The 27,126-nt window shown below is 33.4% G+C and overlaps 1 protein-coding gene across 12 annotated transcripts in view; it reads left to right on the top strand.

The window, feature by feature from the left end:
• The window catches only part of ARB2A (ARB2 cotranscriptional regulator A), a 395,713-nt gene that overhangs the window by 73,257 nt on the left and 295,330 nt on the right, over positions 1–27,126 (top strand). For all 12 annotated transcript variants that reach the window (XM_073888143.1, XM_073888149.1, XM_025866777.2 and 9 more), the window contains 2 exons: positions 15,574–15,639; positions 20,769–20,960. In XM_073888143.1, coding sequence (XP_073744244.1) covers positions 15,574–15,639; positions 20,769–20,960 — 258 coding nt within the window. The remainder of the gene's footprint in view (positions 1–15,573; positions 15,640–20,768; positions 20,961–27,126) is intronic.

Below are 27,126 nucleotides of genomic sequence, written 5' to 3'. Positions count from 1 at the left end.
AAGCCCTTTATAAGCTTTTGAAATCATTCACTTTTAAACTTTCCAGTATTTTTTTTCCCAGTAGTTTTCTTTGGTCTCTTGGAAGTTTCTCCCTCTGCATATACAGCTTAGCCAAAGACGTAAAGAAACTCATATATTGATTTCTAGAGCTCCTTTTCTGCATAACTCACTTCTGTCTGATATTTTGCTTGCAAATTCCAGTTGCCTCATTTTCCCTAAACTTGAATCTCTTTCTCTTGAACTCATAAAGGCCACTGGGTTCTGCTTGAGTTTTATCATACCTGGGCCACAGCCCAGAAATTGCCTTCAGGCAGAAAGCCAAGGTAATTATGGGGCTCATCTCCTTTGTTTCCTTTCTCTCAGGGATCACAGATTTATACCATCTATTTCCCCACTGTTTGAAAACAATTTAATATATTTCACACACTTGTCTATTTGTTTATACCAAAAAGGCAAATCCAAATACCAGTAAGTCCACTGTAGCTGGAAGGTGAAATCTAACCTTTTTTTTTCTTTTAGTTGGAGAAACAGGAGGATGGGAGGAAACTGGTTTCTTCCTCTCCCTCAATGAGAGTGGTTATGAAAGAGAGTATCTCTTGACTTCAGATAGGCCATCTTTCTTAGAATAGTGTTTCCCAGTAGACTCTACATTATTATGTTCAGTAGAATTGTCAAGACTTTTCTAGACTTTGTTGTTAAATTGTTAAAGCCCTCTATGTGGGAAGGTGAAGGGAGATTGGTGAAAATAGTATCGTTTTTATCCTTACTGTCACTGCAGGGAATAGTTACCTTGTTTTGAAAAAAGATAAAGAGGCATAGTGTTAATCCATAATGTAGTTGCTGAGATTATCTCAGTTTTACAAATTACTTGAAGATTTCAGATGGCATAGCAAAGGCTGCTCTGAGTTTATTAGTGTACCTGTTTTTTTTTGTGTTTTTTGTTTTGTTTTGTTTTGCTAACTACAATGTAGTCTTATTCTTTTAAGTGCTTTTCATTCAGTAGAGTAAATAATTTATAGCAATTTTATTATTTGCATATGTGATATCCGATGTATAGTTTGTTTCTTTTTCTGGCTTTCTCATACCCATTATTAAACCATATTCTACATGTCAACTGTAATGTGTTTACTTGAGTATGCTGATAAAAATTGGCACAAAGTCATTCAAATATGCCTATTTGCCTTTGTAATTGTTTTTATAAATATCTACTTCAACAGAGTGACAAGGATGAAAGAAAAGATCATGAAAAATTAGTGGGATTCTTTACCCAGATGACACAGTGATTGTATTGTCCTGAGTACCTGAGTTCGGGAACCATGGAATCTTTATTCCTCTTGTTTTTGAAACATAGACAGTTGTTATTAAGAGAAGCAGGGAAAATTGGCTCTAATGTTTCATCTCAAATCATCTGAATATGCCTAATATTAAAACTAAAATCATATAAATTTGTATAGCCAGGAAATGGATCTAGAGCTCTCCTTTTTATAGTGTACATCTCAGAAAAGATACGGATCAGGACAGTTTTCCCTTTTGAGCCCAGGACGTTGCTTATTGTGGGAAGTTCTACAGGCTCCAGGTGATAATGCTTAAGCCAGGGATTCTTAACCCAAAGGGATAGGACTGACTGGGTAGGATCTGTGAACCTCATGGGGTAAAAATTACATCTTTCTGGGGACGCCTGGGTAGCTCACTTGGTTCATTGTCTGCCTTCGGCTCAGGTTATGACCCCAGGGTGCTGGGATCCAGTCCTGCATCGGGCTCCTTGCTCACTGAGGATCCTGCTTCTCCCTCTGCCAGCAGCATCCCCTGCTCTCTGTCTCTCACACACACACACACAAATAAATAAATAAACAAAATCTTTAAAAAAACATTACATCTTTCTTTTACTAACCTCTAAACCAAATGTCTTTTCATTATGCATGTAGGCATAAAATAGTATTAGCCGTCTTTTGACTTTATTGACTTTGTAACATAGGAGATACAGTATATCGTATAAGTTCAGAAAATAGATTCTAGACTTCAGGGCAGGCAAACTGCCTACATTTGAATCCAGACTATGACTTATGTAGCTTTGTGACCATGGGCAGGTTACATAACCATTTAAATACTGTGGTTTCCTCCTTTACTCGATAGAGTTGTTGTGAAGATTAAAGAGTAAAGATTTATTGAAGGAACTTACATCATTGTGAATGTTATGCATATGTTTGCTATTTTTATTAAAAAAATATTTTATTTCCTTTACATTGGTTAGGCTCTAGACATTCAGCCTGAGACAAATTTACATAGTTGAAAGCTAAAGTCTAATGGCAAAGACAGATTTTGGAAAAGACATCATTAATGATCTAAGTGTTAGGAAGGAGGAATGCAAGATTCTTAGCTGTGTCTTGTGGGTAGATTGGGGGGCAGGCAAGGAAGATGTTAAACTGAATAAGCAAAGAATGGAAAGAGGATTCCGAGCAAAGCAACAGTGTTTGCAAAAGCTGTGAGCTGGAAAAGATCCTGATACATCTGAGAATTTAAAAGAAAGTCATCGTGGCTACACAAGACAAAAAATGAAGAAATAGAATGATACAAATGAAACTTGAGAAGTAGGCCGGGGCCAGATCCAGCAGGACATTGTACAATTTAAGGATTGGGGTCTTACCCTAATAGTACTGGGAGTTTATCAGATTTGCATTTTTAAATGAGTAATAGGCCTGCTAACAGGAGGTAGGAGCTGAAGGAAGTAGGTATTAAATGTAGCAGAAGGAGGCCCCAGAAGCAATCCAAGGAAGAGGTAACTACCTTTTGATAGACTATAATGGACTGGAGTGGTGATAGAGTGGTGATAGATATTTCCGCCACATGAGGAAATGTGGAGAAATTCCACTATTCACTGGAGGGACTTGATGATTGATTGTAAGTAGAGGTTGGAGAAGGACTCAAGACATTTAGGCTTCTGGCTTGAGAAGTTAGGTGGGTGGTGGTGCCATTTGTGGTGTTGATGAACGTACCAGAGGAATGTAACGAAGGAAAATAGGTATCTAAAACATGTATATTTGGATTTACTTTGAATGTAGTCAGTTTGAGGTGCCCGTGAAATCTCTAGGAGACGTCTATAGTTGGATACATTTACAAATCTATTGCTCTGGTAAGCTGTTTAAGAATCTGGTCATTGGAGAAAAGATGGCATAGAATAAGGAGGAGTCTTCTTTTGAAGAGGTAAAAGGAAAATTTGAGAGCATCTGAGCTAAATGAAGGACAGCTAGGGATACAGACTAGAACTCCAGGGAATGCTAATGGAAGGTTAGAGGAATGAATTTTATTTCAAAGATATGCTGGAAAAGCAGTTACTTCAAAAGACTAAAGATTAGAATGTACCCACTGATGGTGAAGTATAAAAGCTTTAAAGAGGAAAAATAGGGATGAGATGGAGACAATTTTATGAAATTTAAGAAGTAGTTCTGACTTAAGAGGACATGCACCTGGGGTAAATGTGCCTTAGTTCTAATTAAACAACTCATTGCTGTTCCATAGTCTCTTTAATGTAAAGATGCAAGAGAACTTTTTTAGTTTAACTAAACTGACATTATTGAATAATATTAAATTTTATTTAGAAATTGTATGGTTTTTTTCTTCCTCCAACTCTCCCTCTTTTCCAACTCTCCCTCCCTCCATCCTTTCCTAGGAGGGAGCTAGGATGGAATGTAGAGTTTGGATAAATGGGACATTAAGGGGGGAAAAGTGTTTTTTAAATAGTTAGGTGACTTACTGGGTAGATCTTTATTTTAAATAATTCTGAGCCCCAGTATAATAGTTGACCCTTGAATAACACAGGTTTGAACTGTGCAGGTCCACCACAGATTTTTTTTCAGTAAACACAGTGCTGTAAATGTATTTTCTCTTCCTTATGATTTTCTTAATAACATTTTTTCTCTAGCTTACTTTATTGTAAGAATATACATATATATTCTTATGTACAAAATATATATAACATGCAACATATGTGTTATTTAACTGACTTTACGTTATTTATTGGTAAGGCTTTCAGTCACTAGTAGGCTATAATTAGTTAAGTTTTGAGGGAGTTAAAAGTTATATGCAGAGTTTCAAGTGTGCTGTATTACTTACAGTTCTTGATAAACTGAAAAGCCACATGTTTGCACGCACTACCAATTGTTTTTCATTCACTCATTTTTCATATATTGCTCATCTACAGTGTGGTTGATGCTAAATAAAGTAGGATATAATTCTTGCTTTTCAGGTGCTCACTTCAGTGGGCAAATGAGAATGTGAGATAATCAAGATGGAACATACTAAATGTCATAAGAAAGGTAGAGTTCATTGGCAGAATAAGTGGAAACGTCAGGTAGGAGGTCGCATTTGAATTGAGTTTCGGGGCATTAGAGAATAATGGGGGAAGTTAAGAGACTTAGAATTTTAGGTGGGAGATAAACACAGGCTCAAACTTAGCAAACTCTGACTTACTCCATTGAGTCCTTGATTTTGACAACCAATAACGGATGAAAATTATACCCATAGAGTATAGTTGTGGTCTTGTCATAACATTTCAAGAAATGAAAATGTTTTAATGAAAGCAAATTGTTGTTAGCCTGTTTGTCATCTGCCACATTTCAATTGAAATACTTGTGAAAATAGATGCAGTGTTAGTAGCACCTGAAGTAGGAATATGAAGAGTTTGGGAAATTTTGAAATAACTTTTTGTTTGGATATAATTTCACACTTACAGAAAAGTTGCATGATTATAAGGAATCATGTATATTATATGATTTTTTCTGAACCATTTGAGAATAGGTTGGAAACATCATACCCTTTTACCACCAGTACATTGCATATTTTCTAAGAACAAGAACATTCTCTCGATAACTACAGTACAATTATCAGAATCAGAAAATTTTATATTGATTTAATATAATACAATCTACAAGCCACATTTAAATTTTGCTACCTGTCACATAATGTACTTAATAGCTAATATTCTTCAAGTCCAAGATCACATCCAGGTTCATACACTACATTTAATTGTCATTGTCCTTTTATTCTCTTTTAATCTGGAATTATTCTTTAGCCTTTCTTTATATTTTTTGACACTGACATTTTTTGAGGAGTTCAGGACATTTGTAGAATGACCTTTAATTTGAGTTTGTCCTTTGTATTCTCATGATTACATTCAGGTTATGCATTTTTGACAGAAGTACCCTAGAAATTACTTTTTGTCCTCAATGCATGATATCAAGAGTACGTGATTTTGAATGAATGAATATAGTCAATAATCTTGTAGTAACTTATGTATGGTGGCAGATGGTAAGTAGACATCATGGTGCATATTTCATAATATATATAAATGTTGAATCACTGTTGTACACCTGACACTAATATTGTATGTCAACTATATTTAAGTTAAAAAAAAAAAGTACATTTTTTTGTTTGCTCCAATATTGGTGATGTCTGTCAGATCATACCATATATTATTATTTTCCTCTTTGTAATTAATAAGTACTTTTTGGGCAGATACTTGGGACTATGTTCTTTTCAGAACCTCACCTATTAATTTTAGCATCCATTGATGTTTTTTTAATTCCATCATGTCTTCTATATATGTTAGTTGGTATTCTACATAAGAAAGAGCTCTTTTTTTTTTTAACTTTGTTCATTCAGTTGTTTATATCATACGGACTCATAGATTCTTATTTTATTTAGTGAGTTGTATAATATATTGCTATCATCTTTTTAATGCCTAAATTCTCCCAGATTTGACCAGAAGAATTATTGTCAGACAGTTTTTTGTGTTATTTTAACATTTATTCATTGCTGTTTCAGCATTTTCTTATTTCTTGGTACAAAAATCCCCCTTTTTTTCAGATTTGTAGTTGCTGTGCTCCAAGCCCTGAATCAACCTTTTCTCTTAGGATCCGTGGTTCTTCCTAACAGAAAATGACATATAAAACCCAAGCCTCTGAATCAACCCTCTCTCCAAGGAGCTCCGGTTACTTTTATTGAAAAAGTGTTTACATATATGTGTGTGTGTATATATATATACTATAATATAGTGTATTTATATATATATATATATATAAATACACTATATACACATTGGTCACATTGGTGGCATTGTTTTTGCTTCTAGGCCCTCAGTAAACATGTTCATGTCTGTGCATGTACATGCATGTATATTCATAGTTTTACTCTCTGTAGATAGGTAAATATGGAAATAAATAAAATATAGATGTGTGTGTGTGTATATATGTATATGCATAAGTGCCTATACTATACTCATGTAGATATATACCTATATCCATCTTCTATATAGATGGATATATAGATTTTGAAATACATATTGAAATATATGAGATATATGTATACATACAGACACACAACACAACAAATATGTGTGTATACTCATACCAACAAAAAATTTTTAATTAATCAAAGCTCAGGTGAGGCCCTGAGGCAGAATAATGAGATTTTACAGAAGAGGGAACTATAGGTGACTTCTTTCTACTAAATTCTTTTTTTTAATTATTAATTTTTTTATTAACATATAATGTATTATTTGTTTCAGGGGTACAGGTCTGTGATCTACTAAGCTTTTACTGCATTCCCCAAATCACAGTCTGAAAAACTGAAAGGAGATGACTTTTCTTTGAGGTAGCCAAGACCTTCCTACCCACTTCCTTGGCCAGTAACATGAAACTGATGCTGAATTACACTCCTAGCCCTGTAACGTGACTCGGTGTTTTGTATCTATGTCTGAAGGTGTAGAGATAGTAATTAAGAAGGAGTTGAGGCTGGAAGGGCTGTAGGAGTGGCATATTCTGGGAACTGTAGTATTTCATTCAGATTTTCTGACAGTAGAAGTACTACAGATACTCAGATTATCCAGTAGTAAAGTTCACTCTCATAGTAACATGAGCTAACTTTGGAATCAGCCATGCTGAATTTTAGCTGCAGTAGTTTTGCAGATATACCGAAGATAAAATATTACAAAATGCCCCAAATTAAGCAGTATCTTATTCATTATTAGTCACTGTTTTTCACCTTAAAATCAAAGAACACTGTGTATATTGTATTAAATATTTTAGTTTGAAATGTATGAGACTGAGAAATCCTCAGAAAGAATTGGGAGGATAAATGAATAATCGACTGAGTTACAGGGTTCTCTTTTAGGCTTATTTCTGCTATTTCAATAATGAATATTTAGAAAAAGTTAAAAATCAACAAAACTTTATTGAGTACCTTATTCCACTTGCTTTTGTTTGAACTACAGTTAAGTGCAAACTATACCCTTCTTTCTCAAGGAATGTAATCAAGTAGAGGAAATAAGACTAAATGAGGCATTATTCTGAATTGGTAAAAAGATTCAGGAAATACATTGAGTCCTCAAGAAAATTAATAAAACAAAATCTAGACCTAGACATGATAGTGAATCTGCAGTCCATAAAAGACATAGGGAATGCTGTAAAAGAAACCAGAAAACGAAGCCTGATTACCTACAAGCTCAATTAGGCTGATAGCAAAAGTATTAGCTACAACCATGGAAACCAAAAACACCAGAGAAAATAACTGCTGATCTAGAGTTGTATGCCCCAATAAAGCTGTCATGGTTCAGCCCTGAAAGTAAAAGTTACACTGACTGTGTGAATGTTCCTAACATTCCCTTTTGGGGATAACATGTTCTAAGTCAAGTCATTGCTCAGACCTAAAATCTCCTACCAGTTGCACTTTGTTTGAAGACAAAATGAGTAGGACTGGTTTCTTAAAAGCCTTGGAGTTTTTAAATTTTTAAAAAAATTTTGTTGTTTTTATTCTTTTTAGTTTGATGAACACACATCTTCATTGTGGCCTCTTCTCTCCCTTTAATTGTGATTTGTTCTATCAGTCTTCAGGTTGATTTCTGGGGTATTTAAGATGATTTGATAGTTATCTAATGGTATTCATGGGACTATACAAGCCAAGGGTCCTTCTAGTCGGCTGCCATCTTCCTCAAAACACCCCTGCCATGGAGTTTTTTTAAATGCTATTTTTATTAATAAGTGAAGTGGAACTGAGTAACACAAAATAGATACAAATTTAGTATAGATTGTGTTAAAAGGAAAAGTCTGTCTCTAAACTTCCGATATGGTAAAACCTGTTAATATCAAACATTGTTTACATTTGTGATATATTTATAAGTCAGACTTTGTTTTAAAGATTTTATTTATTCATTTGAGAGAGAGAGAATGAATATAAGGAGGGGGAGAGCACAGGGAGAGGGAAGAGCAGACTCCCCATCGAGCTGGGAGCCCAACATCGGGCTCAATCCCAGGACCTGCAGATCATGACCTGAGCCAAAGGTTTCATTAAGAGAAATCCAGGAAAATTATCAGTTTAAGGCAGATGCTTAACCATCTGAGCCACCCAGGAGCCCCTATAAGTCAGACTTCTATATTGACTCCTCTTGGTTTATTTGTGAAATCAGAGCTTCCTCAGCAAATGAATAATGTTAAAAGGAGATGCTTAGGTAGAACTAAGCTATTTTCAACTGTTCTATGAATATCTGTTTAGTAAAAATACCATGTACATAATCATTTTGAGCAGAGAACTGAAGTAAACTGTTGCTTCACTGTACAGTTACAAATTATTTAGTTTCATTCTGTCATTTAGAACTAGATTTCTACCAAGTTGATTAGCCTAAGTTGTTAAAACATTTTAAAATTCATCTTTTACTAATTCAGGTAGGTAATTTATTTAGTCTAACTTCTGAGATTTTTCTTTGATTGCAGGAGGCAAAGAGTTTTATAGATATAGTTAAATCTTTCAGAATTTTTCTTTCAGTTCAGTTTATTTACCTTTACCAAATCAGGATACTCTTAGCATTTGGTGTTTCTCTTTAGGGGTAGATATAACTAACAATTTATGAGTTTTGTTGTTTTTTGTTTTAGACTAAAGTTTTTACTCTCCTGATAGGCCCAATAGAGAAGTTTGTATCTTACATTGTTAATAAAGTTGCAAAATAAAAATTGTTATTGCTCTGAGTCTATCAGGCCAAATTTAGTTTGTTGCTAATGAGAGGATTTCCTTCAGAGTAAGAAAGAATGGAAGCCTTACAACTTAGTAGTAAAGTGAACTTTATATTTTCATTTAATTTAAATATTTATATTAATTGTCTTTTATCTATCCAGTCATATCTCTTGTCATATATGTCTTGTCATCTCATTTCATTTCTCAAATCCAGTTCCAAAAGGGTCTGATGTACTTTCTGGAGCCTTCTTAGTATCACCCTCTTCCCACCAATCACCTTAAATTTTAATCTGCCAGAATAATTTCAGTGCTTTTGTAGTGGTAAAGGGTATCAGTGTTTGCTTCTTATTTAATTAAGGAATGGAAATAATGCTGAAATGTATGAGATACATGATAAGCACACAACAATTGCTCAGTAAATATCTAAATAAATTTATTGCAGAGTGAACATACCTCTTCTGCTGGAAGTACTCCACTGAGAACTGATTTTTTATCAGACTTCATTTTCCTTCTTTCTATAGTTTCTTTGATCATCCCTTCATTAAAATTTTCTTTAATTCCTAGATTGAGAAACCCTGAGCTAGAAAAGAGTTTAGTTAGACTCTAATTCCTTAGAGGGCATTATTCTATTAGTAGCCAAGGGCTCTATTTCTTGAATATATAATCTCAAAATTACTTTCCTTTCTCTTCCAATGTGATTTCATTAAAAGAAATCCAGGAAAATTATCAGTAGTAATTATTTTCTTTCCAGTGTTTCAAATAACAGTATACTGTTTCACAGGTAGTGTAAGTACTTTATAATAGAGTATTATCAGTTTCTACCTCCCATAACCTCTAACCTTACTGTCATTCATTTTACTTTTCTATAAGCTATAACCACAAAATACATTGTCGTTATTTGAACAAACCGTTATCTACTAGATCCAGTAAGAATAAGAAAAAAAAAATACAGTTTACCTTTATTTGTTCTTTCTCTCATACTATTCCTTTCTTCATGTACATCCAAATTTCTGACCTATATAATTTCCTTCTCTCTGAATAATTCCTTTAACAGTTTTGCAAGGCAGATCTCCTTGCAAAAAAATTCTCTCAACTTTTTTTTTGTCTGAGACTGTCTTTATTTCTCTTCCACTTTTGAAGGATGATTTTACTGGATACAGATTTTTAGATCAGTGAGTTTTTTTCTTTCAATACTGAATATTTCAGTCCACTGTCTTCTTGCTTGCATTGTTTCTTTTTTAAATGTTTTAATTTTTAAAAAAATTTTTAATTTAAATTCAATTAATTAACATATAGTGTATTATTTGTTTCAGGGGTACAGGTCTCTGATTCATCAGTCTCATGTAATACCCAGTGCTCATTACAACACATACCATCCCCAATGTCCATCACCCAGTTACCCCATCCTTCCACCCTTCCACCCTTCCAGCGACCCTCAGTTTGTTTCCTATGATTAAGAGTCTCTTATGGTTTGTCTCCCTCTCTGGTTTCATCTTGTTTCATGCTTGCATTGTTTCTAAGAGAAGTGTGATGTAATTCTTATTTTCCTCTGTAACTAAATTCCCACACTTCCCTCCCCTCACTTCTCCAATCCCCTGTGTCCCTCATCTGGCTTCTTTCCAGATTTTCTCTTTGTATTTGGTTTTATGCAGTTTTAATATGATAAAGCTAGTTATTGTTTTTGGTATTTATCCTGCTTGGAGTTCTCTGTACTACTTAGATTTGTGGTTTTGTGTCTGTCATTAACTTTGGGAAATTCTCAGCCATTATTACTTGACATAGTTCCTCTGTTCCTTTCTCTTTCTTCTCCTTCTGGTATTCACATTTTATATATGTTAAACCTGTTATAATTGTCCCACAATTCTCAGATATTCTATTCCATTTTTTCATTCTTTTTTTCTCTTTACATTTCTATTTTAGAAATGTCTATTGACATATCTTGAAACTCTATTTTTTTTTCCCTTGGCCATGTCCCTCCTACTGATGGGTGCATCAAAGGCATTCTTCATTTTTTTTTAAAAAAAGGTTTTATTTATTTATTTGAGAGAGAGCACGAGAGAGAGCAGAGAGCACAAGTGGGGGTGGAGGGGCAGAGGGAGAAAGAGAAGCAGACTCCTTGCTCAGCAGGGAGCCCAATGCTGGCTTGATCCCAGGACTCTGAGATCATGACCTGAGTCAAAGGGAGACGCTAAACCCAACTGAGCCACCCAAGTGCCCCCATTCTTTATTTTTGTTATGTGTTGTTATGTGTTTTTGATTTAGCATTTCCTTTTGATTCTTTCTTAGAGTTTCTATCTGTCTGCTTACATACTTATTTATACTTGTATACTGTCCACTTTTCCCAATAAATTCTTTAACATGTTAATCATAGTTGTTTTAAATTCCAAGTCTTATAATTCCGAATTCTCTGCCATATCTGAATCTGTTTCTGATTAGAGTGATTCTGATTCTTATTAGAGTGAAGATTTCACTTTAGAGCATGCTTAGTCTCTTAAGCCTTGTATGAACTTCCCTAGAAACAGTCTTTCCAGTGAATATTTGAACACAAATGACATTTGGACAGAGATTTTTTTCTCATCTCCTTTTGAAATTATCTTTTGTTGATTTTTCTAAATGTAGAGTACAAAGACTGTTTCTTTTTGCCTTTTAGTATGCTTGGTAATTTTTTGTTGAAAGCTAGACATAATGTATTGGGGGAAAGGAACTTCAGTAGATGGGTGGTTAGTTTCAGGTCTTATGTTTATCTGGCCAGGAGTTAGGCTGTGTTTACTATTTGTTATAGCTCTGGGGTCCAAGGCTAAAATTTTCTGTTTAGTTCTGTTTCCCTTATTGTCTTCGAGTTTTCCTAGAGACCTTAAATAGGGTGTGAGTCCTACAGTTCTTCTGTAATTCCCTGTTAATTTATAGGAACCCTAATGATGTAGTGATAATGTGGGAATATAGGAGGAAATGTTCTATGCTCCTGTCATTAGGTCTCATTCCTTTAGTGAGCCGGAATTGGCCACTTCCCTTCCTTCATGTCAGTTAAGCGCTGGTAAAATAGTTTCTTTTATGGGCAGGCCTTATTAAGGAGAACAGAAAGGTTTAGAATATTTCAAAATGGTTATTTTTCCCCTTCCACTGCTGCAAGCAGGAAAGGATTTTTCTCATGTCTTCACAGTGAGAACCTCGTGGGACTCATGGAAATAAAATTGGGAAACGTTTGGGAGATCTGTCTTTAAGGCTGCACCTCCTATTAATTTTTAATCATTAAGCTAGTCCATCCTGAGCCTGAGCAATTAATCACTTACAGTTTAAGGTGTTCCTTCCATAGTATTGGCTTCAACCTATGACTTCTGCACCTGGGGTTTTGCTTCCTGTAAGCCCTGATTCTCTGCATCTGCCTGTTTTTCCAGTTTTCAGGACAGTAGTTTGCTCTTTGACCTCATTTCTCTGATAGATGTAAGGAGAGTTGTTGATTTTTAGTTTGTTCAGCTTTTTTTTCTTTTTGTGCAGATGGTAGTGACTGCTTCCAAGTTCTTTATACGTTGGACAAGAAACCAGAAGTTTCTGTTTCTTATTAGAGTGAAGATTTCACTTTAGAGCATGCTTAGTCTCTTAAGCCTTGTATGAACTTCCCTAGAAACAATGTTTCCAGTGAATATTTGAACACAAATGACATTTGGACAGAGATTTTTTTCTCATCTCCTTTTCAAATTATCTTTTGTTGGTCTTTCTAAATGCAGAGTACAATCCCATGTAAGCAGGAGGGCAATGGATCCTTGATGCTCTCTTTCTAAACCTTGATCCAGCAATTAGAAAAGATTTTTTCTAAAATCTCTTTTTAAAGATTTAAAGATTTAAAAAAAAGAAAAACCCAAACACTTCTCCCTCAAAACGTATAGACAGGATGAATAGTGAGGAGAATTTGTGTACTATTTTCAACTCCCTTCAGTGTACCAGATACTATTCTGTGTGGCTACAAGGAAGAGTAAAGGTAGGATACCCAAATTATAATGTCCTAAGGCTACAGGTAACAGAAAGGTGCATGATACAAAGCTCGTATATTACAGGATGCTATTCAATCACGTCCAGAGGAGCACAGAGGTGGGACACTTCATTTTAATCTTAGAAGGGTTGAGATGAGGCATGAAAAGTTGCCGGAAACAGTTGACATGTGACGGGGGCTAAGGGAGAACATTCAAGGCAGACAGAATTGCCTAAGACATAGAGGGTTTAATCTATGGTTGCTTTTCTTCTACAGTCAGGAATTAGAGAGCAAGGCAAATTGGGCAAGTTACACAGTGTCTCTCCAACTCTACTAATGTATGGTTTTATTATTTGGTTTGATATTTTGTGAAGACACTTGCCCTATAACGTATTTTGAAACCAAGTGTAAGCAGTTTTTGAATCGTTTTCTATTATCATGTAGTATGAAAGTTGAGAATTAACTGTAATATTTTATCTCATATTGACTTAAGGTATGAACTGCCAAAATAGTTTAATTTTTTAATTCTCAAATTATGTCTCTGAAGTATTTTGCGTAGTGGTAGAATTAACTTGGGTTTGAATTAAGTTTGATTGGTTTTATTATTGCTTTAAACATAAGGATATTTTATGATTTCATAGGTAATAGGAAATTTTCAGAAATGATAAGCCACTCATTTTAGCTAATCTCAGGTCATTTTTCTTGAAGTGGCAGGCCATTATATAAATTCATACATAATTTTGTCTGATTCTACATATTTTTAGTTTTTTTTTTAAGGTTTACAGCACCACTACCTCTGGTGAAAGTATAATGAGTATAATTTTGACTACTACATAAAGATGTGGGAATACTATTTGATTAATTATTATTGGATTATTGCCTTGTTCTAGTGTAGTGTTGTAGTGTTTGAAATTATCATTACTAGCCAAGGTAAAGCTCTTCTAGCATGCATCCAATATACTCCTTCTAAAATGAATGAATACATATACATAGAAGAAAGAATTTTGGGCTCTTTAAAGAAAGCAGGATAGGTAATGTATTTTAGATTACAGAATACAGCACCAAAGCAATTGACATCTTAATTTTCTAAAAAAATAATCTTCTGATTTTGTTTTATAAAATTTGACTTTTAATTATGTTGCTGCTAAAATTATTCTCTGAGATATTGTGCATAGATGATTAAAGACATTTTTGGAGAGAGCAACACTTCTTAAAATGACCATTAAAATTTATTAAATCATTGCTTTCACTTGGTATCTCTTTCCTTACTCTCTTTACTTTCCTTCACAGAAATAAGGCATTAGCTTTCCAGTTTTGCTGTAACAAATTACTGTAATTTCAGTGGCTTAAAGCCACACAGATATATTATCTCACAGGTCAGAAGTCCAGTATGATTGTCACCAGACTGAAATCAAGGTTTTCACAGACTGTGTTCTTTCTTGGAGACTCCAGGAGAGAATCCATTTACTGCTTATTTGTTTGTTGGCAGAATTCAGGTCCTTGTAAATACAGGACTGAGGACTTGTTTTCTAACTGACTGTTAAAGGGTTTTCCCACGTTTTAGAGGCTCATGGTCTCCTTCCTCCATCTTCAAAACCAGCAATGACCATTCAAGGTCATTTCACTTTGCGTCCCTTTGTTCTTCTGTGATCTTCCAGTTTTAAAAAATTAAAGGATTAGATTGGGCTAATTTGGGTAATCCGGGATAATCTCCCCATCTCTGGTCCTTAACCTTAATCATATCTGCGTAATTCCTTTTACCATGTAACATAACATATGACTAGGTTCCAGGAGTCAGAATGTGGACATATTTGGGGAACTATGTTTCTGCCTGCCACAAACAGTAATACTAACTGGTGCCTAACTTTGCTGGATTAATTTTTCTTTTTTGTATAGAATACCTCCAACCTTTTCCTCCTGGATTCAGTAAATACAAAACAGGTATTAGGATTCAGTCAGGATAGTACTGTATCAGGTACAATTCCTATATGGAAATCATAGGAGAAAACAGATTCTAGAAACACTGAAAAAAGAAAATACGGTTTCAGAGTACTGCTTTGAAAAAAACAGGAAGTCCTTATATATTTTTGCAAGTTTATATTAACTGGCCCTAATTTTTAGTATTAAGGTTCATAGTTAGTCACGTAGCAGCAGGAAGTAAGCCAGAATCTCCTGATTTAGTATTAAAACATTTCAGTTATAAAATGAATAAGTACTAGGGATATAATGAACAACATGATGACTACATTTAACGCTGCTGTAGGATACATGGAAAAGTTTGGCAAAGAATAAATCCTGAGAGTTTCCAACACAAAAAGAAATTTCTGTCCTTTTTTTACTTTTTTCTTTTTTTTCTATCTACGTAAGAAGATGGATGTTAGCTGAACCTGTTGTAATCATCTAACAATATATGTAAATGAAACCATCATGCTGTAATGCCTGAAAATTATACAGTGATGTATGTATGTCGATTATTTCTCAATAAAATTGGTGGGGGCGGACACTCAAAGATAGAGAGATACTCATTCAGAGCAATAACATAATTTATGTGAATTTTGATAATGGATAATATTACATCTTAATGTGTTATTTTTTTTCCTATCTAGATTATCACAAAGTATGTATATGAGCTCTTGGAAAAGGACTGTAATTTGAAAAAAATCTCGATTCCAGTAAGTCCAGTTTAAAAATTATTAAACTTCCAAATCAAATAGTTTTCAATTCAGAAGAAACTATTTATATTTGTTTAACTGTGATAAGTTTAAACATTAAGGTCCTAATATGTTGATACTGATAATGATAATATCAAATGCCTGCCAGTATACCTCATTTCATTGTGCACAATAATTCTTTAAAATTAAAACTCTTCAATGTAGAGAAAAAAGAATAGTGATAACCAGTCTTTTTTGAAAGTGATGATGCCTTTAAAAGGACTACCCCCTCTGCCTTTTCTCATTTAATTGGTATAATTTACTTTTATGTATTTTTTGAAGTAAACCAGTGTACTTGATATTACACTAGACATTCACTCTAATTTCCTGATTTTTATAATTATATATTTTATTTCCATGTTATTTGCTGTACACATTTCCAAATTCATTCCTCATGCTTCCTGTTTTATAACATGGCTCCTTCCCTTTCTTGTAGAACATTCTTTTCAAATTTTGTACATTCTCCCATCTCAGAGTGAAAAAGTTTGAGATTTGTTCTCAGTCTCAAATTCACAAAAAAAATTTTTAATGTAAAACATGATATAATCAAAAAATGAAGAAATAGTAATCTTATCTATGAAACAATGGTGCTGTTGGATTAGATGATCCTTACTGTTCCTAATATAACTCTTTGAGTGTGATATATAAAAATCTGGAAGGCTTAATGAAAGTAATTAATTTAAGGCACAAAACTTTGCCTATAAATACTTTGTTTACATGAAATTTTGCATGAGATTTTTAAATTCCTTGGGTAATGTTATTCTACCAAGAATTGGGGGGTTTGAGGATTTTTTAATAATATTTATCCTCACAAATTAATTCCAAAGTTCAATATTTAAAAGGAAAATCTATTTTATGTTTAATTTTATATAAATACGCTCAAATCCGAGGTCACATTGTTCATCATTTATTCAACAAATATTTGTTTAAGAGTCTTTTAGGTTGCCAGGCACTATTCCAAGTGCTTGTAATGTACAAGTGAATAAAATATTATTCTGTGCAATAGCTGGGCTAACCCTCATTTATTTGGAAACTTATCTTCCTTTTGTTCAGTCTTCCTTTCTTGCTAATTTTATTTCTTTCAAAGTTTTTGAAGAACAATATTTAAGGAGACAGCTTGATTTATTGTTACAACACAATTAAGACTGAGCCATTTAACTCTTTAATACTTGTATATGGAACTTTTAAACTCCCTTTAATCCCTTAGATTTCCAGCAGAGATCAGAAGATAATTGGCCATATAGATTATGTTATATGATTAAGTTTCACTAATTTTCTTTATAGAAAGCTTGAGATTAGGGTTAGGAGGACTTTGTTTTGTAGATTTGGTTACTTTCCTCTCATTTAAATTTAGACTATAAAGCTAATAAGCATAGAGAAAGCTTTACATTATATGAGACCTGTAGTAAGTGTCATGTCCATTTTTGGTTGGTAAACATTTCCTGATTATATAAACTGAAAAGAAACTGAAATTTGTTTTGTTTGTTTTAGGAAATTAATGTCTCTCCTTAAATTATCATCATATATTTTATATCATTGTGAAATTTTTCTTCTATAACTATTCATTTTGTCCTGAGTTCTCTTAAATCCCAAAGCTAGCAGTGAAGGTGGTTTTTTGTTTTGTTTTTGTATCACAGTTTTGTATCACAGTTGTTCTTTTTATTATAGGAATACCACCGAAAGTTTTTTTTTTTCTTGATGATGAACTAAGTTTTAGTTTTATAGTTGGACTATTTTAACTTCAAGAAAGACTCCTTTCCTTTCCTTTCCTTTCCTTTCCTTTCCTTTCCTTTCCTTCCTTTCCTTTCCTTTCCTTTCCTTTCCTTTCCTTTCCTTTCCTTTTCCTTTTCCTTTTCCTTTTCCTTTTCCTTTCCTTTCCTTTTCCTTTCCTTTCCTTTCCTTTCTTTTCCTTTTCCTTTTCTTTTTCCTTTTCCTTTCCGTAAATAACAGCACCCTGTGGAAACCTATGATTTCATGGTAAAGATCATGATCATGTCCCATGTTTATCCATACCTTACATATATTCTCATGGACAAATTATTCTCAATTATAGTATCTTATATTTGTGTAGAACTTCAGATTACATAAATTAACATAATAACCTGATTATAAATTTTCATTCATTTTATTCAGCCATGTTTAAATGATCACAATTAGTGGGGTTCATGAGTATCCTAAAGTGAATTGTTAGCTGCTAAAAATTGTTCTCATTGATCATTTGTTCTTTGAAGTTGATTGGTTAATAAAGTTAGGTGGTGCACTCCAATGATGTTTATATGCATTCCTTAATGAAAGCTCAGTTTAGTGAATTAGTGCTGTTTGAAGACAATGGCCTTGGAACAGCCATTTTCAAACTCAGTTAAGCTAATGCCGAAAATTACGTTTTATTCATATAGATATTTTAGTATTTAAACTTAGTACTAACTTTTTACAGAGTAAGTTATAGATACCAACTTCAGAGTTCTGTGTTAAATTGAGGTGAATATAAGCCAATGACCATCCTAAATACTGCTCTTACTCCTTAATCATTAATACCACTACATTTTTCATTTTCATTGGCCTTTTCCTTAAATATTCTGATGTTCTCATGTTTTTAAAGTCAATTCTTCTGCATGTTCAAGTAAAACTTTTATTCATTTATTCATGGCTACCTTAATTTGCAGCCCTTAAATATTTTTGAACAACATTTTAATATAAAAAACACATTTTTATCTTCTGAAAATAAGCACTCCTCCAGTTTTAAAGTGATTACTGTGGAATTTAAAGTGCCAACATTCCATTGCTTAAAAAATTGACTCAGTTCCTTGGTAACAGGGGACTTAGTCAAATAGAGAAAAGAAATAGTGAACAGCACCTACTGGAAAGTCTATAGCTACAGGGTTTCTTCTTATTAAGATAAACAGATGTCCATTTCCATAGCCATTCCTGGATCCCTTAAGGCCTCAATGATTTTAAGAGGAACTTTTATTTGTGCACATTTAGACGTACTCTTTGGTAAATGAATGACTGGTAACCACTGTGGCCTCTTGTTTATTATGCATTGACAGCTTTGCTTTTTAATTTTTTCTTTTGTTCTTATCACTTTTCTTTTTTAAAAAGCCATTGTAACTGAGTGATTCCTCTATTTTCATATAACATTCATAGGTAAAAGGGAATTTTTCTTCTCAGATTTGGTTTTCCCCATCTCTCTTCTGTTTCCCTTCCTCTGACTTCAGTCATACCTACTGTCATCATCATAATTTGCTTACTCTGGACATCACGTGCAAGAGAAGCTAATGTGTCTGTTTTATACTTCATACTTCAATTACTGCATACTTAATTACTACTAATATACACTTATGCCATTTTAATTTTTAGCATTGTGTAGCTCTTTTAAAATTCTTTACAGTCATATATTAGTTTAATCTTCAATATATGCTTTCTGAACCAGGCAAGTATTGTAACAAGTTAAGAGGACACATTATTTAGTTAAATGCCTTTTATTTAAAGGAGGCCACTGGTGATGCTAGATAACATTCCTTATTCTAAAAGTTTATTCATTCCTTTGTTTACTGAGTGCCTACAATGTGCCAGCCTCTCTTGTAGACATTGGGAATGTAGCTGGATCCAAACAGAAAAGTCTATGCCCTCCTGCACTTGCATTCTGGTGGTGGGAGGAGATGGTTAATAAACAGTTACATAAACAAATATATAAAGTAAAACATACATTAGATTGTGGTATATGCTCGGAAGGGACGAGGGAATTCTTGGGGAGAGTTTAAATAGGGTAGTCAGGAAAGGCTTCCTTGAGGAGAGGGTGTATTTTGAAGCCCTGTGGCTATGCTCTTCTTGCTGAAATAATTGCCCTTTTTGCCATTTAAACAAATGGCCACTGATCTATTTGTTTTAGAATTAAAGACATTTTAATTTTTTTTCTCTTCCCAGGAATAGTGACTGGGAACATTTAGGTCCAGGACATTTTTTTGGGGGGGGGATCTAGAGTTTTTGTCTATTTTTTAGTTTCATAATTTTATGAATATATACTGTTGAAGAAGTGAAGAGCTATTTCATTACACAGTATGTGGACTGAACTTCTCTATGTGAGTCTGTGTATTACCGGCCATCAAGACTTTAGCCTCTGGCTCTGACATGGCTGCACCCAAGCTTCCATTCCCAGTTACTGGCCACTGCTGATGTGGAATACCATTCAGTACCAGCCATCAGTCATGTGTAAAGGTTGGGAAGTTATCTTTTTGTAAGTCTTTTGAGTTTTTCAAATCTAAAACATACATCATCTGGTTTAAACCTAAACATTAAGTACAAAGAAAATGTATAAAATATTCATTCCATAAATAAGTACTACATAAAATGTATAAAAATACTCATCCTATAAATAACTTTATGTTATAGGAATACATAAATAATATTCCCTCATAAAATAATTGTGATACGAGCCTATGTTCAAATTATGAATGAAATTTCAAAGACCATTTACATAGAACAGTAGGTGATTGATTTTTTAAATAGTTCCCTCTCCCATCTTTTAAAAGCTTAGTAGTATTCCTGGCTAATATATGATTTTCCAGCAGGTATATGCTCCAGTTGGGTTTTTCTGTTTTCTATTACAGATGCAATATACTTCTGTTACAGAATTATAGAGTCTAGCTCCTTGATCTTAGGCAAGTTATTTAAACTCCCTAGGCCTCAATTTCTTCATCTATAAATGAAGATAATAATAATAATACCACTTTAATGAGATTGTGTTTGAGATAATGTTTTTAAAACATTTAGCATAGCATCTATACCATAGGAAGCACTCAAAAAATCAGTTATTCTTACTTATATTATAATACTAAAAGTGCATCAATAATATAGGGAGATGTATTTCCAGTATTCGTTTGTCCTATTACTATCATGTCTTTTATGCTAATCCATCTCATATGTAGTTGTTAATGTCTAATGAATATTGTAATTTTTTTTAAAGCCCTTTTACTTCTATAATTCTGTAATAGCCATTCTGTAATTTATGGTAACCATTAGTTGTTTTCTCATTTATGTCTATGCCTGACCAGAAAACATTTATTTATTATTTAATTTTTTTTTAATTACAGGTAGATGCCACTGAGAGTGAACCAAAGAGTTTTATCTTTATGAGTGAGGATGCTTTGACAAATCCACAGAAACTGATGGTTTTAATTCATGGTAGTGGTGTTGTCAGGGCAGGTCAGTGGGCTAGAAGGCTTATTATAAATGAAGATCTGGACAGTGGCACACAGATACCTTTTATTAAGAGAGCTATGGATGTAAGTGCAATTTCTTTTATATTTTTTTGGCATTTTATAGCTCTGTTTTATTATGTGTTATAAATTATCCTGTCTCTTCAAAAGTACATTCTAAACATAATTTTACCTTTAAATTGTTTTTTTATTTGTAATGAAAGATTATTCTGCATTATTTTGCAGTTAGAATGAAAAACAAAATGGTATTTTATTTAGATAATGTCTTCGAGATGAATATTTTTGATTCTAAATTTATTATTTGAAATTTCACTTAAATTATCAAATACTTATCAATATTATTTAAAATACTTATAAAAACATCAAGAGTGCTTTTGTAAATCTTTGCCTACCTAATTTAGTTAAATTGGAAACTAAAGGAAATCTACTTGAAATTAATTTCTTATTCTTTAAAAGAAGAGTTTAAAAGAAAGAGTTGGAATAACTCAGTGTTTGTCATTTCTTTAAAAACTCTGGAACTCAGAAATAAAATGCTTTAAGCATTAGACAAAGGCCTGTAAAATGGTAAATTGAAATATTTACTGAATTACTTTATTCTTACCTGAATTCTGCCTTTCTAGAAACTGATATTTTTTTTTTCTAGAAACTGATATTTTAAAATTGTATTCAAGGTTTTCTTTCCTATAATAGTGAAATTGTTTTTTTTGTTTTGTTTTGTTTTGTTTTTATTTGTTTTTTGTTTTTTGACCTAGCATTGTTAACATCTTAATGTTTGGCTACTTTTTTTTTTTTTTACTGTCTCATTCTTTTTTTTTTTAATTTTATTTTATTATGTTATGTTAATTATACTGTGCCATTCTTATGTTCTGCAGTGAACAGCCAAATTTTGCAAAGTACAGGTTTCTTTCAAATATGAATAGAGATTTTCTTCAGAAAAAAGTGTCTTGTAAAAAAAGATTTCATATAAGAACTTAAAGTTATTTAGGAATATATGTGTATGTATGCTTTATAAGAGCTACATTATTACATTTTTGTAATTACAATGGGAGAAGAATTGCTTGATACACTGATGATTTCAAAGGTCAAAGATAAGTTCCCTGCTCTTTTACCTCTGAAATGATAAAATTAAGGCCCAATCCAGCTCTTAGAGTATATTTTTGTTAATAGTTTTTGAGGCCCTTAAAATGCTTCAAGTAGAATTTCTTAGGTTAATTGTGTATTTTTTTTTCAGTGTTCGTGAATATGCAAAGAACACAAGACATTACTTTTGATTGGTTGCCAATGTCAGCAGTGCAGTTTTAGTAGAATTTAAATAAAATTTAGTAGAATTTAAGTAAATATTTAGGTTGAGGTAACTCACATAAATATTGTCTTACTTAAACATTTATATTTCCGGCTATAAATACTGAAATGAACTTTCTCTCTGACACATTAGTTTGTGGTTATAAGAGATCCTATCAGTGATTAAGCACATTATATGTGAAATGTGATCACAGTACAGTGTATATTTGAAAATATAACTTAGTAAAGAAAATCATGTTTGTACATATGAGGGCTTGGTGAAATGCTGTATGTAATTATATTGTTCCTGCTACTAGATGAATTAAGCCTTTCCTATTTTAGAATATTTTATTGTTATGTAAGATTTTTCAAGATGAAAGAGTATGATAAGTCATGCTAAACATCTATGAACAAACTATCTGTTGATATCCCAAACAAGAGGGAGGAAGTTTGTCAGTAAATTTAGACTAGTCAGGCATTTTGTTCTTGTAAGTAGAAGTGTAGTGTTTAGAAGCTAACAGCATTTCATTGCCTTGACTGTTTTCTGCTTTTCTCAATAATAGCAACTCATGATTCCTTAAAAAAAAATCAGCTGATTTCTTAGTACTTTAGTATTTAGTGTATTTAGTATTTATGTGTTGTATACCTAAAATTTTAATTGATACACTTTTTCCTCTTTATAAAAAATTGGATATGAACTTTATTGTGGTAAATTTCTACATGGTGAATATTTAAAAATGGATATCTCTTTTTAATCTAGATAAAGTGATTTGTTACTTTGGCTTTACCTTTTCATGGTGTTTCCGTGGTGGTTCTTCAGGGGCTACCATGTGTGTTTATGTGTGGTGGGAAAGGGGTGGTGTTCTAGGAAGCGGGCAGAGGAAGACTGATTGGGAGGAGAAAAGCTGTCTCATCCTTACCTTTTAATCAGATTTGCTCTATTTTTATTTTGTGGACTTGGTTCTAAAATTGTATTCAAAGAAATGTTTCCAAAGTTTACAAAAGAGTGGGAGCACTACTCGATTTTTTGCGATCTGTCAGTTTTTCATATCACAACTGAATTCTGATATTTCTCAGGATAGACCATATGATCTCTACTCAGTGTTGTTAATAGTATGTCTGCTATGGCAGCTGTCCCTCGAGCTCACCCACTCTCACTAATAAACTTTTCCTGCTTGCACAGCTCAAAAAAAATTTTTCTGCTATATCTCTTGCAGATTTTTAGGATAAGATTAAAGGTCCTAATATTGAATTCATCGCATTATAAGGTTAAAATTTTTTCCCATCAGTAAAACCCTGCCTCTGAGCAGACTGTTCTGTAAAAAGTAGGTTTAAATCTATGGAGCTACTTCGGTTGAAGCTGGGGTGAGGATTGGAGCAACTTCTACAACGACCCCTGAGATTTCTTCCCCAAACCCTAGGGCTCCATAGCTAACAGTCTGAAAATTAAAGATATTCCAGTCCTTGCATTTTAGATACTTTAGACCTTTATTATAAAAAGTTTATTAAGATTTGATGTTGAAGAAATAGTACATATCAGATACATCCCTACAGTGCTTCTGAGGTTGCCATAGCTCATATTTTTAGTGTTTAACAGTCTTCATTGCATAATACATTACTTGGAGTAAGAAACAGTATATGATATAGCCAAGTACTGATTATTCAGTGTTTGTGCAGTTTGAGCGTTACTCATACGTGTTTCTTCCTTGATCTTTTCTCATGTGTATCTTTTTAAGCATTTCAGTTGGTCTCTGTAAAATGGGCAAGGAAAGAAAAGTCATTACACTACTTAAAGTCATTTAATTACTAATTACAAGGGTAGAACAAGGGTGCAGAATTTAAGGAGTCTGTCACTCTCAGGGTTGTGCAGTATCTGTAGGACCCTGAGAGTGAGTACCTCCTTAAATTTTGGTTGCTAGGCACCTCTCTGATATCTCCCTGTCCAGGCTTTGACTGATTGAGATGTATTGTCAAAAAGTTTTATGGAGAGTAGTTTGAGAGCCACATTTTTCCATGCATCAGAATCACTTGGAGAGCTTGTTGAAACACAAATTGCCTTGTCCCAAGGGGGGATTTTGATGCAGAAGGGTCTGGTTGGAGCCTGAGAATTTACATTTCTAAGACTCTTCCAGGTGATGTTTATGCTCCTAATCTGGGTACCACAGTAGAACCTCTGGTGTAGGTAACACTCTTTGGATTAGTTGAGAGTTTATTTATACTTCTCAGGCTCTAGGTATAATGGATAAGGTAGAACTTGATGGCAATTATATTTAGTATGACAGAAAGAAGTTCTAGGAAACGTTTTATAATAAAATCAGTAGAGAAATAAAGGTTGTTACGAAGAATACTTTCAAAACACTATATAAATGATTCATACTCAACATGACAAAATTTATTGATTTTAATAATTTTGTAAGACGTCTGATTACTTCACTAAGCCCACATTTTTACTAATTTCTCATAGCTGGATTATTTAGAAAAATCTGATGTTTCCATAATTACTTACCTTGAGTATAACTTTCATATTGTTATATCTAAGTTTAAAAATTATGCTATTTTTATCGATGTAATTGATATAGTTTGGGTTCTAAAACATGGTGGACTGAGCTAATTAATATGCATTTCTCCCTTCCACAAACAGACACATAAGAATAATGGATAAAACAAAGCGACAACAAAAATATTAAGTATCTAGTTATGTCCAAAAGATAAAAAAGGAATCTTTAAATGCCTGACTACAAGAGAAAACTTAAAACCACAATGGCAAGTCCCTGTAGTGTATAGCAACCCAAAGGGGATAGCTGATGAGATATAAGCCCTAGGTCTACATTACAGCTTTGAGGTTGAGAGGCAGGTGCTAATACCAAGACCCTTGGGTATAGCTAAGGCCTAGAAGTTTCTGCCCTTTAAGTTTTCAGGGGTAGAAAAATCAGTTCATGGCCCAAAGGTGAAAAGAGGTTTATTTGACAGAGAGGCCAGGTGGGGTAAATAAACATCCTCCCTTGGAAAGTAGAAGCCACAGATCACACCCCAAAGTTGGATTTGGATTTGTAGCCTGAATTTAGGCAACCTACATAAGTGTGGGAATCTCAAACAAGCTATATGAATATAGAAATTGATTCGGAATTGATGAAACTTTTGGGGTACTAGGTGGAAGCAAACACGTAACTTCCAGTAGCAACACTTTCCAACCCAGGGTAAATCCCTAATGAAGATGAATTTCTAGTCAGAAACTAAAAATTTATGAGGAAATGATTCATCACAAAAGTCAGGTGAGGCAACCAACTATCAGACACAATTGAAGAGAGAACTGGTAAATTAAAACCTAGAGTTGAGGAGTATAGCAGGCAGAATATAGCAGAGAATCTGAGAAAAAAATTTGATAGATAAAAAGTCATGAAGAATAGAATAAAATCTAATATTCTTCTTGTAGATGTTTCAGAAAAACAATAGAAAAGAAGGGGAGAAGAAGCAATATATTAATTTCTGACAGTAAAGACATCAATCATTGTTGAAGCATGGCATAGCTTAAGCAAGACAAATGGAAAGAAATCTACACTTAAAATGTATTAAAATAAAACTGCAGAACATCAGAGGATACATGCAAGTAATCTAAAAGTCAAGTAAAATCAAAAGGCATATATCAAAATAGTGATTATCCTTTGCTAATCCTTCCTCACTTATTCTGTTGCCTAGATATAATCATTCAGTACTTTGTGGTGTTACTTGTATGTTCTCCATCCATATTTTTAAATTATAATACTGTCTTTTGATTTATCAGTCACTTTCTGTTATGGTAGACAAGAATCTCTTTCCCATCATCACAGTTTTTGGATTAAATCAGCAATCAAGCTTTACAATATTACTACTACTTTAATATTGTTTATGGCTGATCCAGGTAGGTACAGTGATTACTTTTCATTTTTGCTGAAGTTTGTTGCATGGAATTGATATTTTTTTTCTATTTTCTTTGCAATAGTTGTTCATTTAGATTTTGATTTATCTCTCAGTAGTATTTTTACAGGGTCAAACTTGTCAGAGCATCTCATAGTTTCCTGTTCTTCTTCTGGAGAACTCTCTTTTGGAACCCTGTGGACTTTTGTTCCAGTCTTGACTGGTCACTTTCTAAGCCTGCCTGTGTACCTGTCTGTCATCCTGGGACTTCCCTTAGATTGTCTCTTTGTGTTTGAACTCCTGTTTCCTGGATCTAATGACCCCACCTTTTTGGATATATGCCTTCCTTTTGTTGGAGCCATCATAAAGTGATTGCAAGATAAGTTTTTGAAACCTTGTCTTTTTGAAAAAAAAATGCCTTTATTTAACTTGCTCCCTTTATTTTGATAATTCAACTAGGCATAGAATTCCAAGTTGAAAATCATTTTCATTCTGAAACTTGAAGGCTTTGTTTCATTGTCCTTTAGCTTCCAGTGCTTTAACTGAAAAGTCTGGTACCATTCTGATCTTGAATCCTTTTGTTCCCTCTGTGGAAGCTTCTTTTCCTTTTGCCTGGTGTCAGGAAATTAGTCATTCTGCTTTTAAGGAATTTCCTGTGCCTTGGTGTTTTTATCTTTGTTTTGGATTTTTCATTGTGTTCAGCACTTGGTGATTCCTTTCTGTCTGTACTGTAAACTCATGATTCTCAATTCTTAGAAAACTTTTTGTGTTGTTTCTTGATCATTTTAATCTTCTCTTTTTCTAGAATTACTGTATCTTGGTTTTGGAGTTGTGGATTGAGCCTGTAAATGTTTTGTCTAACTGCCTATGCTTTCTTATTTTCCATCTATTTTTGCTCTAGTTTTGTTCTGGTAGGTTACCTACTTTATCTTTTAACCCTTCTACAGAATTTTGAGTTCTTCTACCATACTTTGGAATGGAATTGTCTTTTGAATCATTTTGCAGACTCTTGCACAGTGCACCTGATTGGAGCTCTGTGTCTCTCTCGTCCCCTGCT

The sequence above is a fragment of the Callorhinus ursinus genome, unplaced genomic scaffold (genome assembly GCF_003265705.2).
Source record: "Callorhinus ursinus isolate GAN/ISIS: 27379988/994484 unplaced genomic scaffold, GSC_fseal_2.0 scaffold3, whole genome shotgun sequence".
In the NCBI taxonomy this organism is placed as follows: Eukaryota; Metazoa; Chordata; class Mammalia; order Carnivora; family Otariidae; genus Callorhinus; species Callorhinus ursinus.
The sequence above is the reverse complement of the archived record's forward strand: the minus strand, read 5'-3'. Positions and strand labels throughout refer to the sequence as shown.